The 20773-nt window shown below is 43.9% G+C and overlaps 1 protein-coding gene across 4 annotated transcripts in view; it reads right to left on the reverse strand.

Moving 5' to 3' along the window:
* Nucleotides 1-20773, reverse strand: part of LOC122812153 (E3 ubiquitin-protein ligase TRIM4-like) — a 778173-nt gene that overhangs the window by 384582 nt on the left and 372818 nt on the right. For all 4 annotated transcript variants that reach the window (XM_044084468.1, XM_044084466.1, XM_044084465.1 and 1 more), the window contains one exon: nt 19598-19753. In XM_044084468.1, the coding sequence (XP_043940403.1) occupies nt 19598-19753 (156 nt within the window). The remainder of the gene's footprint in view (nt 1-19597; nt 19754-20773) is intronic.

Below are 20773 nucleotides of genomic sequence, written 5' to 3' on the forward strand. Positions count from 1 at the left end.
AGATATTTAGTATTTTCATGTTCTTTTATTACTTATTATTAAATATATTTAAACTTTCATTGTGGCTGTTCCTTTAGATAACATTTTAACCTTTGAGAGTACTTATATTTATTTGGGGACACTGTGGCTGCCCCTGAAAGCCTTACTGCATTGGTCAAACACTACCATTTGTATTTCACTCAGTATAACTAGGTACCCTTGTAAGAGCCTTAGAGTAGATTGCTTTGGAGAGTCTGGTGGCAGTAACTACCTTACAGTCTGGGCAAAGGGTAGCAGAGTGAGGAAATTTGTGCCAGCCTTTGCCAGGTGTGTGTGTGTGTGTGTGTGTGTGTGTGTGTGTGTGTCTGCACGCAAATCAAATCTCAAAGTGTTTACCAGCTGCCTGGAGCAGGGACACAGCACTGGTTTCACAGAGAGGATGGTGGAGCACTTAACTTGGACTCTCGTCTGAGGACTCAACTCTACAGCTGTGCCAGTGGGAGTCTTACTGAGGGCCTGGAGAGAGGGGGGACTCAGCCCCCAGACTGAGTGTATTCCTTGTGTGCTCTTAAAAGGAAATTGTGCTTGATGCAGAGAGCTGCATCTGGAAATACTGTGTGTATCTATTTTTCTTCCAAGTGAATGTCCATCACCGATGTCAGTGGTGAGAATTCAGGCTCCTTGATTACTGACCAAGAGACAGGAGTGTCACAATGTGTATTCTTGGGCCAAACTTGATTTTCTATCAAATGACAAAGTCAGATTTTGGAAATGCACAAATCATTCAAGGACATTTTACAAAAAGAATGAAGAGTAGAAAGCATATGGCATATTCCCATAGACTTAAACACCTACGACTTTACAGAAAACTACCCAGATTTGTTAGGGGAAAACTGTGTTTCTCTTTAAGAATATAACTGATAAAGACATGAGGAAATCATCTAGACTGACCTTAATAAAACCTATCCATGAATCAGGAACCTTCCTATGTATTGAATCATAAAAGGGCCATAAAGCGTGATAGACTGATAACTGAAACAATATCTAGGTTATAGAATCCCAGTAATAATTAAAGAATCATGGTCTCGAAGCATGTTTAAAGCTGAATTGTGTGAACATATAACAAATATAAATCTGGGTTTCAGGAGACTGCAATAACAGTGGTATAACGGACTCTGCAACACTGTAGTAAGATGAATAATACAGACTCACAAATAAGACAACAGAATGCTGGAGTTAGACAGGGATGTCCTATTTCATCAACTCTATCTTTGTTCATAGGTTCGTACTAGGCTATCTGCCCTAAGGCATTTATAAGCCTAGCCAGAGTGTATGTGGCTTACACCACCCCTTAGGATGAGAATACTACGCCCTTTTAGGGTTTAGTTTACTGGGTAAACCTACGATCTCCCATCCACTCGTCGAGATTTCTCTTGAATAGAGTCAGTGAGGGGCTCTGCCTAACATGGACTGGGATTCTGTTCCAGAGTGTAGGGAGCCTCTGGGTTATTAATCTGTCCCTCCAGCACGTCCTATTTATTTCTGTGTTGAGGTTTAAGTCACTTGTTCTCGTGGCTTTGATGGATTTGGATTTTCTGAGGTGGAGCATGTCCATTAATTCAGGATTGGACATGGTCTTGTACGTCAGGCACAGATCACCTTTGAGTAGGTGGTATGCGACTGAATAGAGCTGGAGTTTTTTCAGTCGGGCAGCATATGACATATGTTTAAGACCCTTTATCCTCTTGGTGAGGAACTTTTGGGGTCTTTCCAACTGCTGCAGGTGTCGGGTGAGATACATCCCAAATGGGGCATTGTATCATTGGCCTGATAAGAGAAGAGTACAGGGACACAATGACCTCTCTTGATCTAGATGTGAAACCCTTCATGATAAGGTGGGCAATATAGAAGATCTTCCTAACCACTTTGGCAATGTGAGTGTCAAATGAGAGGTTACTGTCAACCTGGGTCCCTAGGTCCCTGATTACCTCTTCCGTACTTAAAGGATTACCGCCTATGTGGTAATTTGTCGGTACCTTGTTTTTCCCAAAGGGTATGACTATACATTTTTTGGCATTCAGCTTAAGGCCATGGCTCTGGCACCAATTATCTGTTTCTATGAGGCCTCTCTGAAGGATGTTTGTGTCCGCTGGAGTATCAATTATGGCGCCCAGTTTGCAGTCATCTGCGAACTTTGTCAGCCACAATCCTCCTATGTTTGCCTGTACTTCGGAAAAATAAATGCCGAACAAGAGGGGTCCTAGGACTGAGCCCTGTGGGACACCGCTTGTGACTGGCTTAGAGTCTGACATAGCTCCAGCAACTCTGACCCTGTGGGTTCTGTCCTTGAGCCAGTTTGCAACCCATCTTATGACATATGGGCTTACATTTAAACTGGTGAGTTTGTCTATGATGCCAGAGTGGGGTATTGTGTCAAAGGCTTTTGCAAGGTCAAGGTAGGCTGTGTGAACTGCCTTACCCTCATCAATGGCCTTAGTGACTGTTTCAAAAAAGTCGACCAAGTTCAAAAGGCAGGATCTGCCCTTGACAAAGCCAAATTGAGTAGGATCCAATGTCTGTAGGTCCCCAATGTCTTTGTTTAGGAGTTCCATAATGATCCTCTCCATAGCTTTGTAGACCAGGCTAGTCAAGCTTATGGGGCGGTAATTTCCAGGGTCTGTAGAGGCACCGCCTTTGTGAAGTGGGACCACTGTTGCCGTACGCCACTCTTTGGAGTGCACGATCCTGTAGTAAGGCTAAGATTAAACAGCAGCCTTATGTGTGGGTTTAGTTCCTCTTGGAGTTCATGTAGTACACAGCCCGGGACACCATCCGGTCCCATTGATGCTGTGTTTTTAGCTTTAGAGAGGGCGGCTCTCACCTGGGCATCTGAGATGTTAGGGAGGCTACACTCTGCTGGGATAGTTATTTCTCCTTTTGGGGGGGGGGGAAGAGAAATTTGCACTGAACCTGTCTGCCAGAATGTTGGCAATGTCAGTGGGTTCAGTGTATTATTTTGTGTCATTTTGGACTAACTCTGAGCATATCTGGGAGTTTCCAGCCAGGTTTCTAACATAGCTAAAGGCGGCCTTGTGATTGTCTTTTGTGTCTTTTGCGATTTTTCTCTCAAAGTTGGCCTTGGATGATTTTATGAGTGATCGTAGTTTTTTGCTAGTACTGATCAGAGACGCCTTCCCTTTTAGGGATTTTGCTCTGTCATGTAGTAGCTTCCTCCTCCTGTTGTAAAGTTTGTTTATGGCTGGGGTCTACCAGCCCGGGCGCCTGCCTTTGGGGGAATGGGTCTTGGTTTTATTTGGGATTGCATGATCCATGCATTCTTGAAGGTGCCCATAGAAGGCATTTGCAAAGGATTCAGCAGTGTGGGTTGTGGTTTCCACTGGCCCAGGGGCCTTGAAGGATACCACTTCAGTCTTAAGAAGTGTGAAGTTTGCTTTTGAGAAGTTCTTCTGTGGTCTTTTGTGCAGGGGTAGGGCGGATGTGGATTTCCAGTGAGATTAATTTATGGTCTGATCTTACCAAAGAGGATATACTTCGGTGTGGAGCATTTTGTCCCCATGTTTGTGATGATCAGGTCTAGTATATTGTCTCCTCTTGTGGGAATGGTGACTAGTTGTTCCATTGCATTTGAGTTTATGAATTCTAGGAACCTTTGGGCTAGGGTGTTGGGGCTTGAATAATGTTCCCAGTCTATGTTTGGGTAGTTGAAGTCTCCCAAAATTATGGTATTTGGAGAGACATTCATACTCTCCAGTGTCTTCAGGAAGGCTGTGTGGGGTTTCTGAGTTTGAGAGGGTGGTCTGTAGCATGCTACAAACTGTAAGGCAGTTTTGCCTATGGTAAGTTGCACCTGGATAGTCTCCGATGCTTCGTTGCCACTAACCTGGAGGTGTGGGTATCTTTGATGAAAATGGATACTCCTCCTCCTTTTGTGGTTCGGTCCAAGTTTTGGGGCCGGAAAGCATGATATGAGGTAAAACCTGATAGTGCTGGGGTGCTCTCAGGAGCCTTGAACCAGGTTTCAGTCACTGCACAGACATCAATGTTCTCCATACTGAGGAGGGCTTGAGGCGTGCATCTTGAGGTTTAGACTTCTCGCATTGTGCAGCATTACCCTTAGTGTTTTTCCACTTGTGTTTTCTAGGGAGGTAGGTTTGTCATTTGAGCCTTGCCTAAAAAAGGCACTATGGGGGTGGCAAGAGCCTTGGCCAATATCTGGAAGCCAAGGGGTGACAGGTGCAAGCCATCCCTTGACAGCGTGGCTTGTCAAGCATGTCATCCCAAGCAGACAGACATTGGATCCCCTTAGAATGACACCAGTAATTAAGCCAATTGTTAAAACTGATCATTTTGTCTTTGTACTGTGGCATCATTCTTGGTGAGGGTAAGATGCTGCTCAGGGTCAGGGTCATACCGGCCTGGGCTACATAATCAGAGAGCTCCTCTATGTCTCTTTTCATGTAGTCCAGGGAGGTACGTCTCAGGTCGTTCACACCGACATGTACAATGACTGAGTCATATTTGTACTTGCTGTGGAGTGACCCGAGTGCTTGTGTTATGTGGCGGATTCTAGCTCCCGACAGACAGCTTACTGTGACCTTTTCCTTGTTCAGTCTGGTGAGCGGGAAGTCAGTGTGTCTGACTATGGAGTCACCTATTACAAGCGTGTCTGGCATGTTGTTTGGCCTTAAGGGCTGTGAGTGTTTAGCACAATGACTTTGTGAACTATGTGTTGCATGTGCTATGTCTTGAGGTGGTGGTTGCTTGGGTGTCTGCTTTGTTGTTAACAATTAATTATATAATCAATTTAATTTGGACAGACCAAAATATTATTTCATGCAAAGTTAAACATTTCCTTTTAAAAATACTAACATATTTGGATGATCAAGTATTAATTAATTCTGTTTTTGATTTTCGAACTTATTTAAAGCAAAACTTAAAACAAACTTTAAAAGACTTCCAGTTAATAAAAAAACTAAACTGTTTATACACAAGGGCTTGATTACTTGGTGCGACTTTCATAAAGTGAAAAATATAACATTTTTAGGCTATAATAATTCAGCTGTAGCAGACTTACTTTACACTTCTTAAAGAGAAACTGAATAAAATGAAAAACATTCTTTGTTCAATATGAACATTTCTTATGCAAGAAGATTAAAATTATTTAAAAATGAAGATTTCCCATATCGGACATTTTGTTTTTTTTATTAAACATTACTCTTCCACCTGAATTAGTTGATATAAAAGGATTAGGTCCTTATGGTTAATTTTTAACTGTAGTAGTAGGTATCCTAGGATCCCACAGAAACTCTTAGATCAGCCATCCAAATGTATAATGTACTGCAATTGTTAGCTTTTATTCAGATATAGGTCAATGTTTTAAAAATGAAGCAACTCGGTACACTCTTATTATGTTAAAATGTTTCATTCTATCTAGCAACCGAGATTTTTCCACAAGGGGGAATGTACATATTCTTTAAAATTACAATATTGATATTTAAAAAATATAAAATCTATTTATGCTAAATTTAGCTCTTTAATGCCACACTTACAGTTTCCATGGTTTGAGCTCATTGTTCGTTTGATTTCCCCACTGACATCAAGTGGTCTAATCAAGAAATTCTGCAAGATATTACAAATTAACTTTCTCCAGACTTATATTTTCTGACATTTTAAAATTTCTCTCTTTTTGAAGTCATGGTAAGATGCAGAGTGGCCAAATGGCGTAAATATCTGCATTACAATTTAATTCAGATTTATTGATCTACGAAAGAAAATTAAAATTATACCATGATCCCCCCAAAACGTGCACGCTGATTGGCCAGCGTGCCCGTTGTAAATCGAGTTATACTAATGGAAAAAGGTCCGTCGCCGGACTTTTTCCATTAGTATAACTCGTTTTAAACACTATCGCTATGTTAAATGGGTTTAACATAGCGACATTTAAAATAAGCAGCGGAGATGTCCGTTGCTTATTTTAACTGTCTCGCCATGTTAAACCCATTTAACATAGCTTAAAACAAGATCTCCGTTGCTTTTTTAGTGTCGCTATGTTAAATGAGTTTAACATAGCGAGACAGTTTTAAAATAAAACGGAGATCCGTTGCTTATTTTAAACTGTCTCGTATGTTAAACTCATTTAACATAGCGAGACAAGATCTTGCTTTCTGTTGCTTTGCTCACAACTCTGATGTACAGTACATCAGAACTGCCGCCGATGCCAGACATCTGCGGAAGGGCAGTAAACAGGCATTATACTATGCCATTATTTAAGAAAAGTAACAGTTTCTTTTCTAAATAATGTCAATAAGCAATAACATCCTGGGTGGGTAATGCTAAATTACCCGCGGTTGGCTTTGTTTGGTCCCGAGGGGAAACCAACCGTGGTAATTAATAACTTTTGCCTTAATTCAAAAAAGACCTGCATGGTATTTTAGGCTAATGAAATCAGGAGACACAAGTTAAAATTAAGCATTTCTCAACTAGTGGGGTTGTTGGATTTGTATAAAATTATAAATCATACAAAATTTTCAACCAAAAAAAGAATATATTTTTAAGAGCCCACCATACTAAGGTTAAATGGTTAAAAAATAACTTATGTTGGTATGGCTGCTCCAATGGAAGGTACATGGAAGCACAGTTGCTGGAGTGGTCTTGTATCTCTTTCCTGTGGTATAAAACCCAATAGCTGGTCTCATCTGTTGTTGATTGTTTAAGCCTTTTTATGTATGATCTATGGATGTTAGATTATATTAATTCTTCTGATGTTAAAGTTTCGATCTTAAATCTAATTCTGCTTGCAGGTTTAGCAACCAGAAGAATAAAAGAATAATTTTAGAATATTGTAATCAACAGATTACCTTGGCAAATGTCTGCTTTTGAATAAATGGATGCTGTACTTCAAATATTTTTTGCAATGTAAAAATTGGAACAGACAGTCTAGTCTTTTTTTCCCTCTACCTGTACGGAGGGAGAGGTGGGTGCGTTAAGGGTTGTTACGCCTTGTAGAGAATGCTGGATATATAATAATATTAATAAAATCAAATGAAACGGAAAAAAGAGACATGCTATCATGACAGATTCATGCTCCAACGTATTCCCCTATTTCTAGAAGAAACTTCTAATTGTCAAGCACAGTACCACTCTTGACACCTTCAAGATACACCAGGATAATTAGATGGGCCTCCTGAAATTCTACACAGTATACCTTGTGCTGCCCTGCTTGAGGCTGGAGAAAAAGTACAGTTTTGTACCTACCATAAATGTAGATGTTCGAAGATCCACATTGCTGCAGTCCTTACACTTGGGTAGTCCGCTGTCCTCGGTCGGCCCGAATATCAAAGTATAAGGCTGACGTCGGTCAAGGCGCATTAGACTGACATCAGGACGTCAGGGTACAAATACGCATGACCGACGTCATATCCTCAGTCTTTTCTTGCCCCAGATGTCAGAAGACCCTAAAAAGAAAGGTCAAAACCAAAAGACAGCCAACAACCAACCAACCACCCTTGCACTAACAATATGTACAATATACACAATATTTACAACCCAACCCACACAACCGCCTCTAACTACAGAGGGGAAGGAGGGAGGGTAAATTGGACTGCAGCAATGTGGATCTTCGAACATCTACATTTATGGTAGGTACAAAACTGTACTATGTTCTTCATCTCACATTGCTGCAGTCCTTACACTTGGGTAGAATCCCAAAGCAGAGGAAAGGGAGGATGGCAAAACTATAAAGAAGCAGGAGCTGCCAAAATGCCCTGTAAAATAGCAGTGGCAAAACCAGCCCTAGATTTAGAGTAAAGTGGAAGGTGATAATGCTTAGAGAAAGTATGCACTGAACTCCAAGTAGCTGCCTCCAAAATATCTTTAGTTGCCACCCCTTAAAAAGCTGTCCAGTGGCAGTAGCCCTAGTGGAATGAGGCCTAATCCCAGCTGGAATCTCCTTGCCATGATGGGAATAACAGAAAGCAATGCAAAACCCAATCCACTTAGAAATAGTTTGTTTTGACACAGGCTTGCCCTGAGAACCCAAAGCAAATGAAACAAATAACTGCTGAGACTGCCTGAACCCTTTAGTTCTGTCCAAATAATATCGCAACTGCCTGTGTACATCTAAAGTATGCAAAATCTTTTCCCCTTTATTTTGGGGATTTGCATAAAAAGTAGGCAAATGAATAGTTTGGTTTAAAGCCACACTAGAAACCACTTTAGGCATAAAGGAAGGATTAGTGCGTAAAGATACCCTATCCTTATGGAAAATTAAGAAAGGCTCAACCGCCATAAGGGCCTGCAACTCAGAAACCCTTCTTGCAGAGGTAATAGCCAACAAAAAGCAGTCTTCCATGATAAAAATTTCAACTCGGTAGTAGCTGCAGGCTCAAAAGGTTGTAGAGTGAGTTTCTCCAACACAAAATTGAGATCCCAAGCAGGAGTAGGAGCTCTTCGTGGGGTCTTATATTCTTTGCCCCTCTAAGAAATTGCTTGAACAAAGGATGAGAAAACAATGGTGGGTCACAATCATAGTGAGCGAAATTGCTGCAGCATGAACCTTAATAGAAGAGAAGGACAAACCTTTGTCCAGTAACTCAGTAAGATATTGAAGAGCCACACTTAAATTAGGCTCAGAAACATCAAAATCTTTGCTGCACTCCAAAATAAAAATCTCTTCCATTTATCTGCGTACACTTTCCTTGTACTAGGCCTTCTAGCTTCCAAAATAACATTCAAAACTTGCTGTGGAAGTGGAGGCCCACTATGGTTCAAAACAGAATATGCCAGGCTGTTAGGTGCAGAGAGTGAAGCTTGACATTGAGCAAATGACTGTCCTCCTGAGACAACAGGTGTGGAATTGAAGGCAAAGGCCATGGAGGCTCCCGTACCAGACTTCTCAGTAGTGGGTTCCAATGCTGTCGAGGCCAATCTGGAGCTATCAAAATCATCCTTGGCTTGTCCTGTCTGGCCTTTAGTAGTACCTTTGGGAGGAGAGGCAGAGGTGGAAAGGCATACACATGAAGATTGCTCCAATTGAAAGAAAGAGCATCCACTTTCCAAGCTGTGGGATGAAACCTTTTCGTGCAAAACTTTGGCAGCTGGTGGTTTAGTGGAGAAGCGAACAGATCTATGTCTGGAGTTCCCCATGACACTGTCAATTTCTGAAATACATGAGGATCCAATTTCCACTCGTGGGGATCCATAATTAGATCTGCTCAACACATCTGCTAAGGAGTTCTGTGCTCGGCAGAAACCTTGCCTGAAGATTTAGCTGTAAACTGAGAGCAGTCTCCCACAAAATCATTGCTTGCCTGCATAGAGGATAAGAATGTGTTCCGCCTTGCTTGTTGATGTACCACATGACAGTTGTGTTGTCTGTTAGAATCAACACCTGCCCTGGTAGAAGTAAATCCTTGAAAGCTATTAATGCAAATTGGACTGCTAACATCTCTTTCAAGTTGATATGTAGATGTTGTAGTCTGGCAGGCCACTTGTCTTGTATCCACTTTCCATTCAGATGAGCTCCCCAAGCTTTGTCTGAGGCATCTGTCGTTAGAATCTGACTCGCCTCTGGCGGGTCACAGAGAGTCCCTTGTTTAGGTGACATTCCTGAGCCCACCACAACAATTCCTTTTGAATGCAAGGTATTATTTGAATGACAGTGTCCAAATCCTGGCAGTGCTGTGTCCATACATTTTTGAGATACCATTGTAGCTTCCTCATATGCAGTTTGGCATTGGGAAGCACCAGAATACAAGATGCCATGAACCCCAAGGCTTGAAGGACTGTCCTTGCAGTCAGCCTGGACTGATGAGACAATTGATGAAAGTAAAGGGAAAGATTCTTTTGTTTGTCCGGGGTCAACAAGCCCATCTGGGATGCTGTATTCAGTCTCACACCCAGAAAGCACATGTCCTGAGAGGGTACTAGACTGGACTTTATTTCGTTCACAGAATACCCCAGGCATCTTAGCACTGCTATCACATATTCCAAACGATGAAGAAGCTCGTCCCTTCCTTGAGCCAGAATCAGGCAATCGTCCAAATAAGGATAGATCTGTATTCCTTTTAACCTGAGGAAAGCTATCACTGGAGCCAGAACTTTTGTGAACACTCTGGGCGCAGTAGATAAGCCAAAGGGCAATGCAGAGAACTGATAATGAGAAGTCCCAGCTCGAAAACGCAGATACTTCCTGCAACTCAGTCTGATAGGAACATGAAGGTATGCCTCCTTGAGATCCAAAGTTACCATCCAATGATCTTTGCCCAGCAGAGGTAAAAGCTGTTGTAACGTCAACATTTTGAACTTGGGAATGTCCAGATAAGTGTTGAGGATAGATAAATCCAAAATTGGTCTCCACGTGCTACCTTTCTTTGGTACTAGGAACAGGCGAGAATAAAATCCTAGGCCCACTTCTGGCATAGGGACCGGCTGTATGGCCCCTATTTGGAGTAACAGAGAAATTTGCTTGTGAGCCTCTATTCTTTGTTGAGGAGGAACGTCTGGCATGCCTTTGAAAGGAGGCAAGGTATGGAAATAAAACCTGTAACCGTGGTGTATGATATCCAATACCCATCTGTCTTGGGTAATTAAACTCCAATTTTCTTTGAAAAGTGCCAACCTTCCTCCCAAAGGTGCTGCCAGGCGAGAAGGCTCTGGCAGCTGAAAAGGTAGGTCATTGGGTCTGTTTACGAAAGGACTGACCCCTGCCCTCACCAAGACTGTGCAGGTGAACTTCCTGTTCTAGGCCTGAAAGAGCCCTGAGCTCTGCCCCTACCACGTCTAGATCTACCCCTAGACTGGGAATCATAAGAAGGATACGTCCACCCCTTGGTAGGCCAATTTCTACTAAACTTGGAGGCTGAACCTGCAAAAATCTTTAACAGTCTGCATAGACTTAGCCTTGTCTTCCATTTTCTTTAAGACTGCCTCAACAGGAGAACCAAACAACACATCAGATTGTAAAGGAGCATCTAAAATCCTTGTCTTAACATGGTCAGATAAATTCTGATCCCTCAGCCAGGCGTGTCTGCAGTACTGACCCAGTGGCAGCCACCCTAGACCAGGCCTGTACAGCATCAAAACCACATTGCAAAGAATGCTTACCCACCTGTTCAGAAACATGTACTAAATCTTGTAACTCTTTACACTCAATACCCTCCATGAGCATCTACCTTAGACTTCAATTGTGAAAGGAGATAGTTTTGGTATTTCAACATGTGAAACTGGCAATTCAAAGCCCTCATAGCTAGGGTGGAGGAAGTATAAACTTTCTTTCCCCATCTATCCAAAGCCCTGGCCTCTTTATCTGGAGGAACCGGATTTTTGTCAACAGAAGCCTTAACACCCTTAGGCCCCTGACTAACAGTTTCTGTGTCTGCCCTAGGGCTCTTAAAAAGACACTTATGAGCTTCAGGCAGCCTGTAATACCTGTCGGTTTAACAGGAGCAGGAGGCAAAGAATCAGGATTAAGGGAAGCTTCTGCAAACACATCTTCCACAACATCCAGAACAGGAGGTATAGCCAAAGGCCTATGCTGGGGTAAAAACAAAAATTCCCTAAGCCTTTTCCTGGAATCAGAGAAGTCCTGACCTTCCCACTTAAAATGCTCCCTCATGGAATGAAGAGTCTCTGAAAAGAAAAATCCTCAGGAGGAGAAGCAGAAGGAGTAGAATTATCCACATCAGAATCAGAATAAGGAGAATACTCCTGCAAGTCTTCAGCCGAAGACTCAGAAACATCGAAGCCTGCTCAAAACTCCCTAGCTCAGGTTCCACCCTAGGTCTCTTATCAGGAGGGGCAAGAACCTCTAATCAAAGTAATCAAATCTTCTGCCATTTTAAGCATATGCTTCTTGGGCACAGATCCTGAAGAACTAGGGGTGACACCAACTGAAGCTAAACCTGGCCTGCCTCTGGGAGAAGCCTTGGAAACAGAAGGAGAGGGCCTAACCACCCTAGGAAGGGAGGGGAGCACAGTAACCTGAGAAGCCCCTTCAGCCTGACCTGCCTCCTGAGAGGCCACATCTTGCAATAACAAAGTCTCTCCCTGGGACTCCAGAGGAACCTCCGGTAGAACCACCGGCTCCACCAACACCTCTAAAGAACCGGCGTCCGATGCGGCGGCTCTTCAACCTAGGCTTAGCTGCTTTGTCCTTGCGCTTCTTCGAAGAAGCGGGCGTCGGAGCATCCAACGGCATTTTATAATTGCACCGCTTCCCGAAGACTAACCTGGCACAATCTAACCTTCTCTTAATAGTGCGCTTATTGAATCTAGCACAAGAGCGACACCCAACAACGTCGTGCTCAGGCCCTAAACAAGGAATACACAAAGTATGATAATCTCTATGCGGTATCTGTTTCCCACAAGAAATACAGTTATTCACTTTTTCTGACATCCGGTAAACCACTGAGGCAAGAAAAAACTAAAATATTCCCAACGGGTACTTAGCCAACTTTGACTCGGTCTGAAACTCCGAATTCGAAAAATTTCAGAACGCCGAACGGCACTTGCAACGCTGCTTCTGCATCAGACCATGCGGCAAAAAAGACTGAGGATATGACGTCGGTCATGCGCATTTGTACCCTGACGTCCTGATGTCAGTCTAATGCGCCTTGACCGACGTCAGCCTTATACTTTGATATTCGGGCCGACCGAGGACAGCGGACTACCCAAGTGTAAGGACTGCAGCAATGTGAGATGAAGAACATCATGTAAGTATTATTAGCCAGACTTGAAGTTATCTGTATACTGAGCACCTGATACTTATCTTCAAACCTAAGGCAGTAGTGTACAGAAAGGTGGGGAGTGGGGGATAGTAGCCAGAGAAAGTTTTACACACCAAGGAGTACTGAAGCCTGAGGAGCATCACTCCTGCTAGTTATAGGTAAAGGACCTCTGTGACATCAAATCCAACCTTCCAGGGCTACAAGACAGGTAAACAAACTATTGTGGCCAACTACTAGGACATCAGTCATACTATTTACTGGAAATGGACCTATTTTGTGCCGCATCCAGCCTTTCAGTGCTGCAGAGCAATCAGTCTACAAACAGGTTGTTAAAAATATTTTACAGACACTTGACTGCTTAAGTTTACTCAGTAGGCAGTAAGTCCATTTACTGCGGTGACAAAAAAAAAAAAGTCAGTGTACTTAGAATTAAGACAAGCATATTAGCTGCTACACAAGTGAACATCTCACAAGGGTAAAAAGAAGTTATGCCTTACCATAACGTTCCATCTGTATTGTTGATCCTCGTTTGGTCATTACGCATGGGTATCGGTTCCGAGCTCGGAACCGAGCCGGCCATTTTCCAAGCCCCATTTCAGCTTCAAACTCTTGAGCTAAACTCTTACCCATGACCCCCCCTTCTCCCTGTTCCCTCAGATTAAGTTTGCAAGTCAAAAAAAGTAGAGGCTACCTCTGGTCAAATAACCTAAGAGGACCGGATGGTTCGATCCACTAGAAGCCACAGGATAGGGAAGGAGGGAGGGTCGTAATGACTGAACGAGGATCAACAATACAGCTGGAACGTTATGGTAAGACATAACTTCTTTATCTGATATTGTTAATCCTCGTTCATTCCTTACGCATGGGACAGAGTCCCCAGCAACCTCTATTCCTGGAAGGCTCTCATGGAGAGACATTCCTGAGCACCATAGAAACAAAAGATGCTCTTCCCCTGGAGGCCAAATCCAATTTGTAAAGATTGATGAAGGTATGAGGTGTAGCCCAGTTTGCAGCTGCACAGATGTCATGTAAAGAAGCTCTGGCATGGAAGGCAGCAGAAGTTGCCACCGACCTTGTTGAATGAGCTTTCATGGTAGTAGGCAACGAGATATTACATTGTGTATAAATGAAGGTCACACAGTCCTTCAACCATCTAGCTAATGTGACCTTAGCAACAGCAGATCCTAATCTAGGTCCAGAAAAATCCAAAAATAACTGGTCAGATTTACGAAAGGATTTAGCCCTGTTTAAGTAAAAACGGATTTGCCTGTGTACATCCAGGGTATGTAGGCAATACTCTCCTCTGTATGAATGATTGGGAAAGAAAACTGGAAATTCAATGGCTTGATTAATGGACATTTCAGAGATCACTTTAGGCAGAAATGATGGATTAGTTCTCAGAGACACTCTATCTCTATGAAAAATCAAGTATGGACTCTTGATACATAAAGCTTAAAGTTAAAGAAACACGTCTGGCAGAAGTAATAGTGACCAAAAATAAGGTTTTTCCATGACAAATACTTGAGGTAGCAAGAAGAGGCTGGTTCAAAAGGTGACACTGTCAGAGCTTGTAGAACTAATGATAAATCCCATGTTTGAATAGGTTCTCTAAAAGGTGGCTTCAGATTATTCACACCTTTTATGAAGGTCTTGCACAATTTATGGGACACAAGTGAGGAATCTTGGACACCCTCATGAAAATTAAAAATTGCAGCCAAATGAACTCTAATGGTAGAGGCCGATAGACCCGATTGAAACAGGTCAGCCAGATAAGTCTTGTATTATCGACACTGGTGCTGAAAAGGGGTCTACTTGTTTATCTTTCAGCCAACAGGTAAATCTTTTCCACTTGCTCAGATAAGTAATTCTACTGGAAGACTTATGAGAAGCAATGAGAATATCACGTACTGGTAAAGAAAGATCATTCTGCCTGGCAATCAAGAGAATTGGAGTAGCCAAGCCGTGAGCTTCAGGCTGTTCAAGTTGGGATGAATCAGGTTCTGTGGGTGTGAGATCAACTCCGGGGTTGGATGGAAAATCCATGGTCGATCTAGTAGGTGAGGCCAAATGAAAAGGAACCAAATCTGTCGAGGCCAATATGGGGCTATGAGGATCATCTTACTCTTCAACCGACGGGCTTTCTTCAGAAACTGGGGAATGAGGGGAAAGGGTGGAAATGCATAAAGAAGACCCAAGGGCCAACCGTGGACTACAGCGTCCCTGGGTGACTGTCCCAGACGGGGAATCAGGGTGAAGTAGTTGCTGCATTTGTAGTTGGTCGGGGACGCAAAGAGGTCACAGCAAGGACGGCCCCAGCGGTGGAAGATCTCCACCGCTATCAAGGGATTTAGGGACCACTCGTGAGGTTGAAGAATGCACCTGCTGAGTCCGTCTGCTATCGCATTGGAACTCCCGGGAATGTGCGTGCTAGAAGAAAATGGTTGGTAGCCATCGCCCATTGCCATATCCTCATGGCCTCTCGACAAAGGACGTAAGAATTGTTACCACCTTGCTTGTTGATGTACCAGACCACCGCCATGTTGTCTGATTGAATCGCAATTGTTCCAGACCGCAGCAGGGGATGGAATGCTTGCAATGCCAGAAGCTCCACTCTCAGCTCTAGAACATTTATATGCAGATGGGCCTCCAGTTCAGACCAAGTGCCTTGGACTGTCTGTCCCTGACATAACCCCCCCCCCACCCCATCAGGGAGGCGTCCGTGCTCACTGTGGCCTTGGGTTGCTGGGGGGCGAAGGGGCAAGACCATTGTGAGAGACTGTGTGTCATCCACCAATTTAAATCCTGTTTGCATCTGTAGGTTACTTGAATCATGGCTGAAAGAGGATGCTGAAAAGGATACCATTGGTGAGCAGTAGCCATTGTAAAAGCCTCATGTGAAACCTGGCCAGAGGAACAATGGTGATGGAGGCTGCCATGGAACCCAACAGCTGTAGAACAGAGTGAGCCGTGGATTTTTCCTTTGAAAGGATTCGAATTAGTTGTTGCTTTATCCTTAGAATTATGTGCTCTGGAATAGCAGTTCTGCAGTTTTTTTGTGTCCAGTATAACCCCTATGAATTCCGTCGACTGAGATGGTGTGAGATTGGATTTCTGCCAGTTTATGGTTACGCCTAGCCTTTGAGCAGTGAGGAGAGAGTATGCCAGGGCTTCTTCCAGTAGATGACTGGTGGGGGCGGAAATGAGCCAGTCATCTATGTATGGAAACACCTGGAATCCTTGAAGTCGCAAGTGAGCTGTGACAACTGCCATGCACTTTGTGAACGCTCTGGGGCTGTAGACAGTCCGAAGGGCAGTACTCTGAAATGGTAGGGACCGGCTCCTGCACGGAAGCGCAGAAATCTTTTTGATGGCCTGTCCACCTTTCTGTGGTAGTACGCATCTTGACAATCTATAGAGCACATCCAATTGTCTTTTTCCAAAAGCAGGAGGATAGACTGTATTGTGACCATCCGGAATTTTTGTACTCTCACAAACTTGTTCAATACACTGAGATCCAAAGTTGGGTCTCCAGTCCCCGGTTTTCTTTGGCACCAAAAATAGTCTTGAGTAAAATCTGGATCCTATCTGGTCTGGAGGGACTATTTGGATGACTCTCTTTCTTAGCAGCTTTTCTATCCCTAGCGCTGCTTCTTCCCTTTGACTGGGTGGAACGTCGGGAAGATTTTTTTGAAGGGACAGAACAAAAATCGAAGGGGATATAATAAACTCTGGTTATAATCCTTTGTACCCAGGAATTGGAGGGGATGGTTAGCCAGGCAGAAGGGTACAAGGAGAAACGTCCCCCAACCACCTCCAGAGGAAAGGAGTTGAGCCACTCTTCAGGAGCGCTGGTAGGATTGACCAGGGAAAGAATCCCTGGAACCCTGGTTATGCGGACCCCCACTGCCCCAAAAGGAGAGTCTTCCCTGTGAGTTTCCCCCACTGCCTCTGTGGGACAACTTGGCCTGTGTGTCACGGAAAGGACCCTGAGATTTCTTGAACCATATCTTCCCACTCTTTTGGTTTCTTGAGAAAGCACGTTGAGGGGAAGAATAACTGACACCTACGGCAGAAAGGGTCTTACTGTCCTGTTTACATCTGGCCAGTGTGCTTTTAACTTTGGGCCCAAACAACGAGGAAGACTCAATGGGGGCATTAAGAAAAGAAGACTTAAAAGGTTCCGCGAAGTTGCACAAGCGCATCCAGGCGTGTCATCTCAAGACCGCAGCTGAACCCGCTGCTCTAGCTGCTCCTTCTGATGCGTGAGATATCAGTCGCATAGAGGAGTTAGATATAGATTCAATGGTGGCCAGGTGAGAGGCCACTTTGTCATGGACCTCATCAGACATGGCACCAGCCAAGGTATCAGAGAGCTCAGAAACCAGATCCCTTTGAAGCCTGGTAAAATGTGCCATATAATTCAGGGACCTGATAGCAAAGGTTGCTGAAGCAAAGGTGCTCTTCCCTATCCTGTCCAGGGCCCGGGACTCTTTGTTAGGTGGATGGACAGTCTGGCTTTCTTCTTCTGCCAGATCCTTTTTTGTTGCGGCTGCCACAACCAAAGCATCCACAGGAAGACCTTTGGACCAATGGAGATCCGAAGCAGGAGGGGGACAAGATCTTATCTGGCCTCCAGGAAATAGCTTCGATGGTATCAGGAACCTTCCAAGCATGCTGCACGATGAGCCGGACAAGTTCATCGTCAGGGAGTAACCCATGAGGTAGGGGGTCGGGAGCGAAAAGCCTGCAGGAACACAAGATTCCTCAGAGGTCGGATCAGAGGACTGTTAGTCACCTCTCTGTTTCAGGATTTCAAGGATATCACCAAAGGATACCTTAGAGGGTGACCGAGGGGATCCTTCCCTCTCATCGAAATCTGTCTCTTCAGTGAGGGACTCCTCTGTGGAGTCCATGTGCTTCCTCTTACACAAACTTTTCCGGTGGACCTCCTCAGCGGGAGAAGCTGGAGAAGACAGTGGAAAAGGGGATTCCTGAGGGAATATGTCCTGCGGACCTTGCACCCGGTGCCTGCTAGATGCGACTTGTGAAACCAGTGTACCAGAGGAGGGCAGAGGTATAGACAGTCTGGTATCGCCAGCAGCAGCAAAAGCCTCCTCCATCAGTTGGAAGGCTGGTCCACCCAACGAGGAGTGTATGTCTAGGACATGGGTCACCCCTCCCCTAAGTGGCTCACTCTGCCAACCCGGAGTCCCTGGATGGCTGTGGAGCAGCAAGCTATGCGTGTCACAGCTGACATCCTGGGTCATAGCAAAACTTTCCTGCCACAAAGGCAATTGCAGTTCCTTAGTGAGATCCATAAAGGGAACCGCAGAAGGGGAAGACTGTGCTATATCCATGGACTTCAAAGGCAATGAAGGAGGAGAATAAGAAGGGGTCTTTGGAGACGGGTGATCACCACCCAAGGAAGGATAGTTCCTGAGGGGTGGGATAACTCTGGCCAACAGTACTTGGTCCACAAGACGCTACACATAATGTTCGGAAAGGCTTCTTGTGGACCTCATGGAGACCGAGGGAGAAAAAGACCTGTCCACAGAAGAGGCAGACTCGGTGCCCATCTCATCTGACCGCACAGAGGACAACAGTGCTGAGAGAGACTGGACTACTGTTGTCTGCACCGAAGAAGTAATCGGTGCCGAGGTCACTGTCTGCACCAACACAGGGATCGGTGCCAAATTGGTTGTCTGTGCCGAAGCTGGAACTGACAAAACTGGAGTCAACAATAAAGGCGCCGGTTCAGAGGAAGATCTCGGAGCCGACGCGGTCAAGGTCTGCGCCGACTGAACGGTCGGTGCCGATAGAGTGGTAATGGTCTGAACCGAGGAGCCTCTCTGTGCCGATATATAGAAGGCTGCAGGAGAAGACGGAGCCAAAATCACTAATGGAGCCGTAGGCCTCAGTGCCGAAGGTCTAGACACCGAAAGCACTGGGGCTGACACAGAGCGCCAGAGCCAAAACGTTAGCCTTTTTAGGTTTTGGTTCACGGAAGTCCCCAGCCAGGGATGAAGGCAAAGATTTAGCCTTAGTAGGAACATCCAAGGTTTTCTTATGGGCTCTAGGAGGGGTTGAGGCCTCCGAACCAGAAATAGCCTCTGAAAAGGGAGATTTTAGAAGTCCCTTCAGTATCAGTTTGTTTTTCCTTTCCAACAAGGTTCTATTAGAAAAGTTCTCACAAATAGTACAGGGTGGGTCAACAGACAAATAGGAAGCTCCCAAACAATAAACACACAGAGTGTGCATTAGAAGTAGGCAGTGTGTCCACAATCAGAACACCGCTTAAACCCCGGACTACCTTTCTTATCTGCCATGACAGCAAATTAATTAATAGAAAAGGTATCAACAATGGTACAAGAGAGTACCCGAAGGTATGAGAGAAAAAGGGAAAAGAATTACCAACGGTGGTAAAGGGAGAACACCTCGCAGTAAAAGTGGTAAAGAAAAAAGCAGATAAACCTGAAGAAATTATGACCGCTAGATGCGACAGGGTAAGAGACAATAAAATATGAACTTTTCTGACAGAAAAGTAATCTGTAAAGCTATTAAACACAACTGACTGTACTTAGCTCAAGAGAAGTAGCTTGACACGGCCGAATGGCAATGCGGCAAATGGAATCTGAGGTAACATGGAGAGGGGGGTTGTGGGTAAGAGTTTAGCTCGAGAGTTTGAAGTAGACGCTAGCTTGGAAAATGGCCGGCTCGGTTCCAAGCTCGGACAGATACCCATGCGTAAGGAATGAATGAGGATTAACAATATCAGATATAATGTTTCCCATGGCATTTTATCCAAAAATTCTGACTACCACTATCTGTATGGCATGACATCCATCTACCAATGCAGGCATTGACAGGCTTACCTTCTCCTTCTGTCGCTGCACACGATCATTCAATGATTTCAAATTCTTCACCTGTTCAGCTGACAACCTGGTTAAAATGCGATTTTTTTCCTTGTGCAGAAACTGATGCAGCTCAGAAAACTCCTCAGTGATATGTTTAATTAAACGGTTTCGTTTCTGTGAGACAAAGAAAAAGTGAAAGACCTCACCACCTGTAATGCTGAAGTGAACATTATGATTGCATGCTTAGGATTTATAGTTTTTCTTCTACTCCTTACCAGAGATTGTCAGCCAATATTCATTCAATTTGCAATTCAAGATCTTCCAAATAACCACACTTCTGAACTACATTAAATCTGCATTATCAATTTTCCACTTTCATTGCTAACCATGTGACATTTCAGATAAAGAAATGGCTTTTTTTCTTCACTAAAGGATATATATATCCAAGAAACTCTATCTGTGGGAGCATATAATACAGTACAGTGAAGGATCACTCACTTTAGAACTGCACCAGTTGGAAATACAAAAATGTGCTGCATCCACTATAATGGTATAGTGAAAATGAACAATTAAAAAAGTTGGACTGTTATATTTTAAGTCAAAACTAATATAAATGCAGGCATGTGTTTAGTCACAAGAGATAAGATGCTTTAGTGAAATAAACACTTCAGCTTTAGTTAACAAGTCCTCCTTTCTTAGGTCTATTAATGGTACTCACAATTCTTACAGCTGGCATAAAATGCTTACAAATAGCATTTACATGGCAGATAATTTAACATCAAACAAGAAAAAGAAGAGGATGAAAAATAGTGCCCTGAGCTGCTCTATTACTTTGTTAAGGTTATATTACAAGTACTGGGGAAAGGAGGAGAGGGGACACTGGCTCAGTGGATAGTGTTATCACCTCACAGCAAGGTGTTCCCCAGTTTGATTCTCACCTGGGATGCCTTTTGTGTGGAGTTTGCATGTCCTCCCTATGTTCACATGGGTTTCCTCCCACACTCCAAAGATACACAGTAGATGGAATCGCCATTTTAAATGGGCAATAGTTGTGATGTGCAAAAACCACTGCAGCAGGGCTAGCCAGCTAGAGGTATAAACCTTGGCTCTAGATGATTGCCACTTTTGAAGTGACACCCTGACTCCATATGCAAAAATGGGAAGAAGGGGTTGTGGATGGATGGATTATAAGTA

This window comes from Protopterus annectens, chromosome 9.part0 (assembly GCF_019279795.1).
Source record: "Protopterus annectens isolate FY-2018-M chromosome 9.part0, PAN1.0, whole genome shotgun sequence".
Classification (NCBI taxonomy): Eukaryota; Metazoa; Chordata; order Ceratodontiformes; family Protopteridae; genus Protopterus; species Protopterus annectens.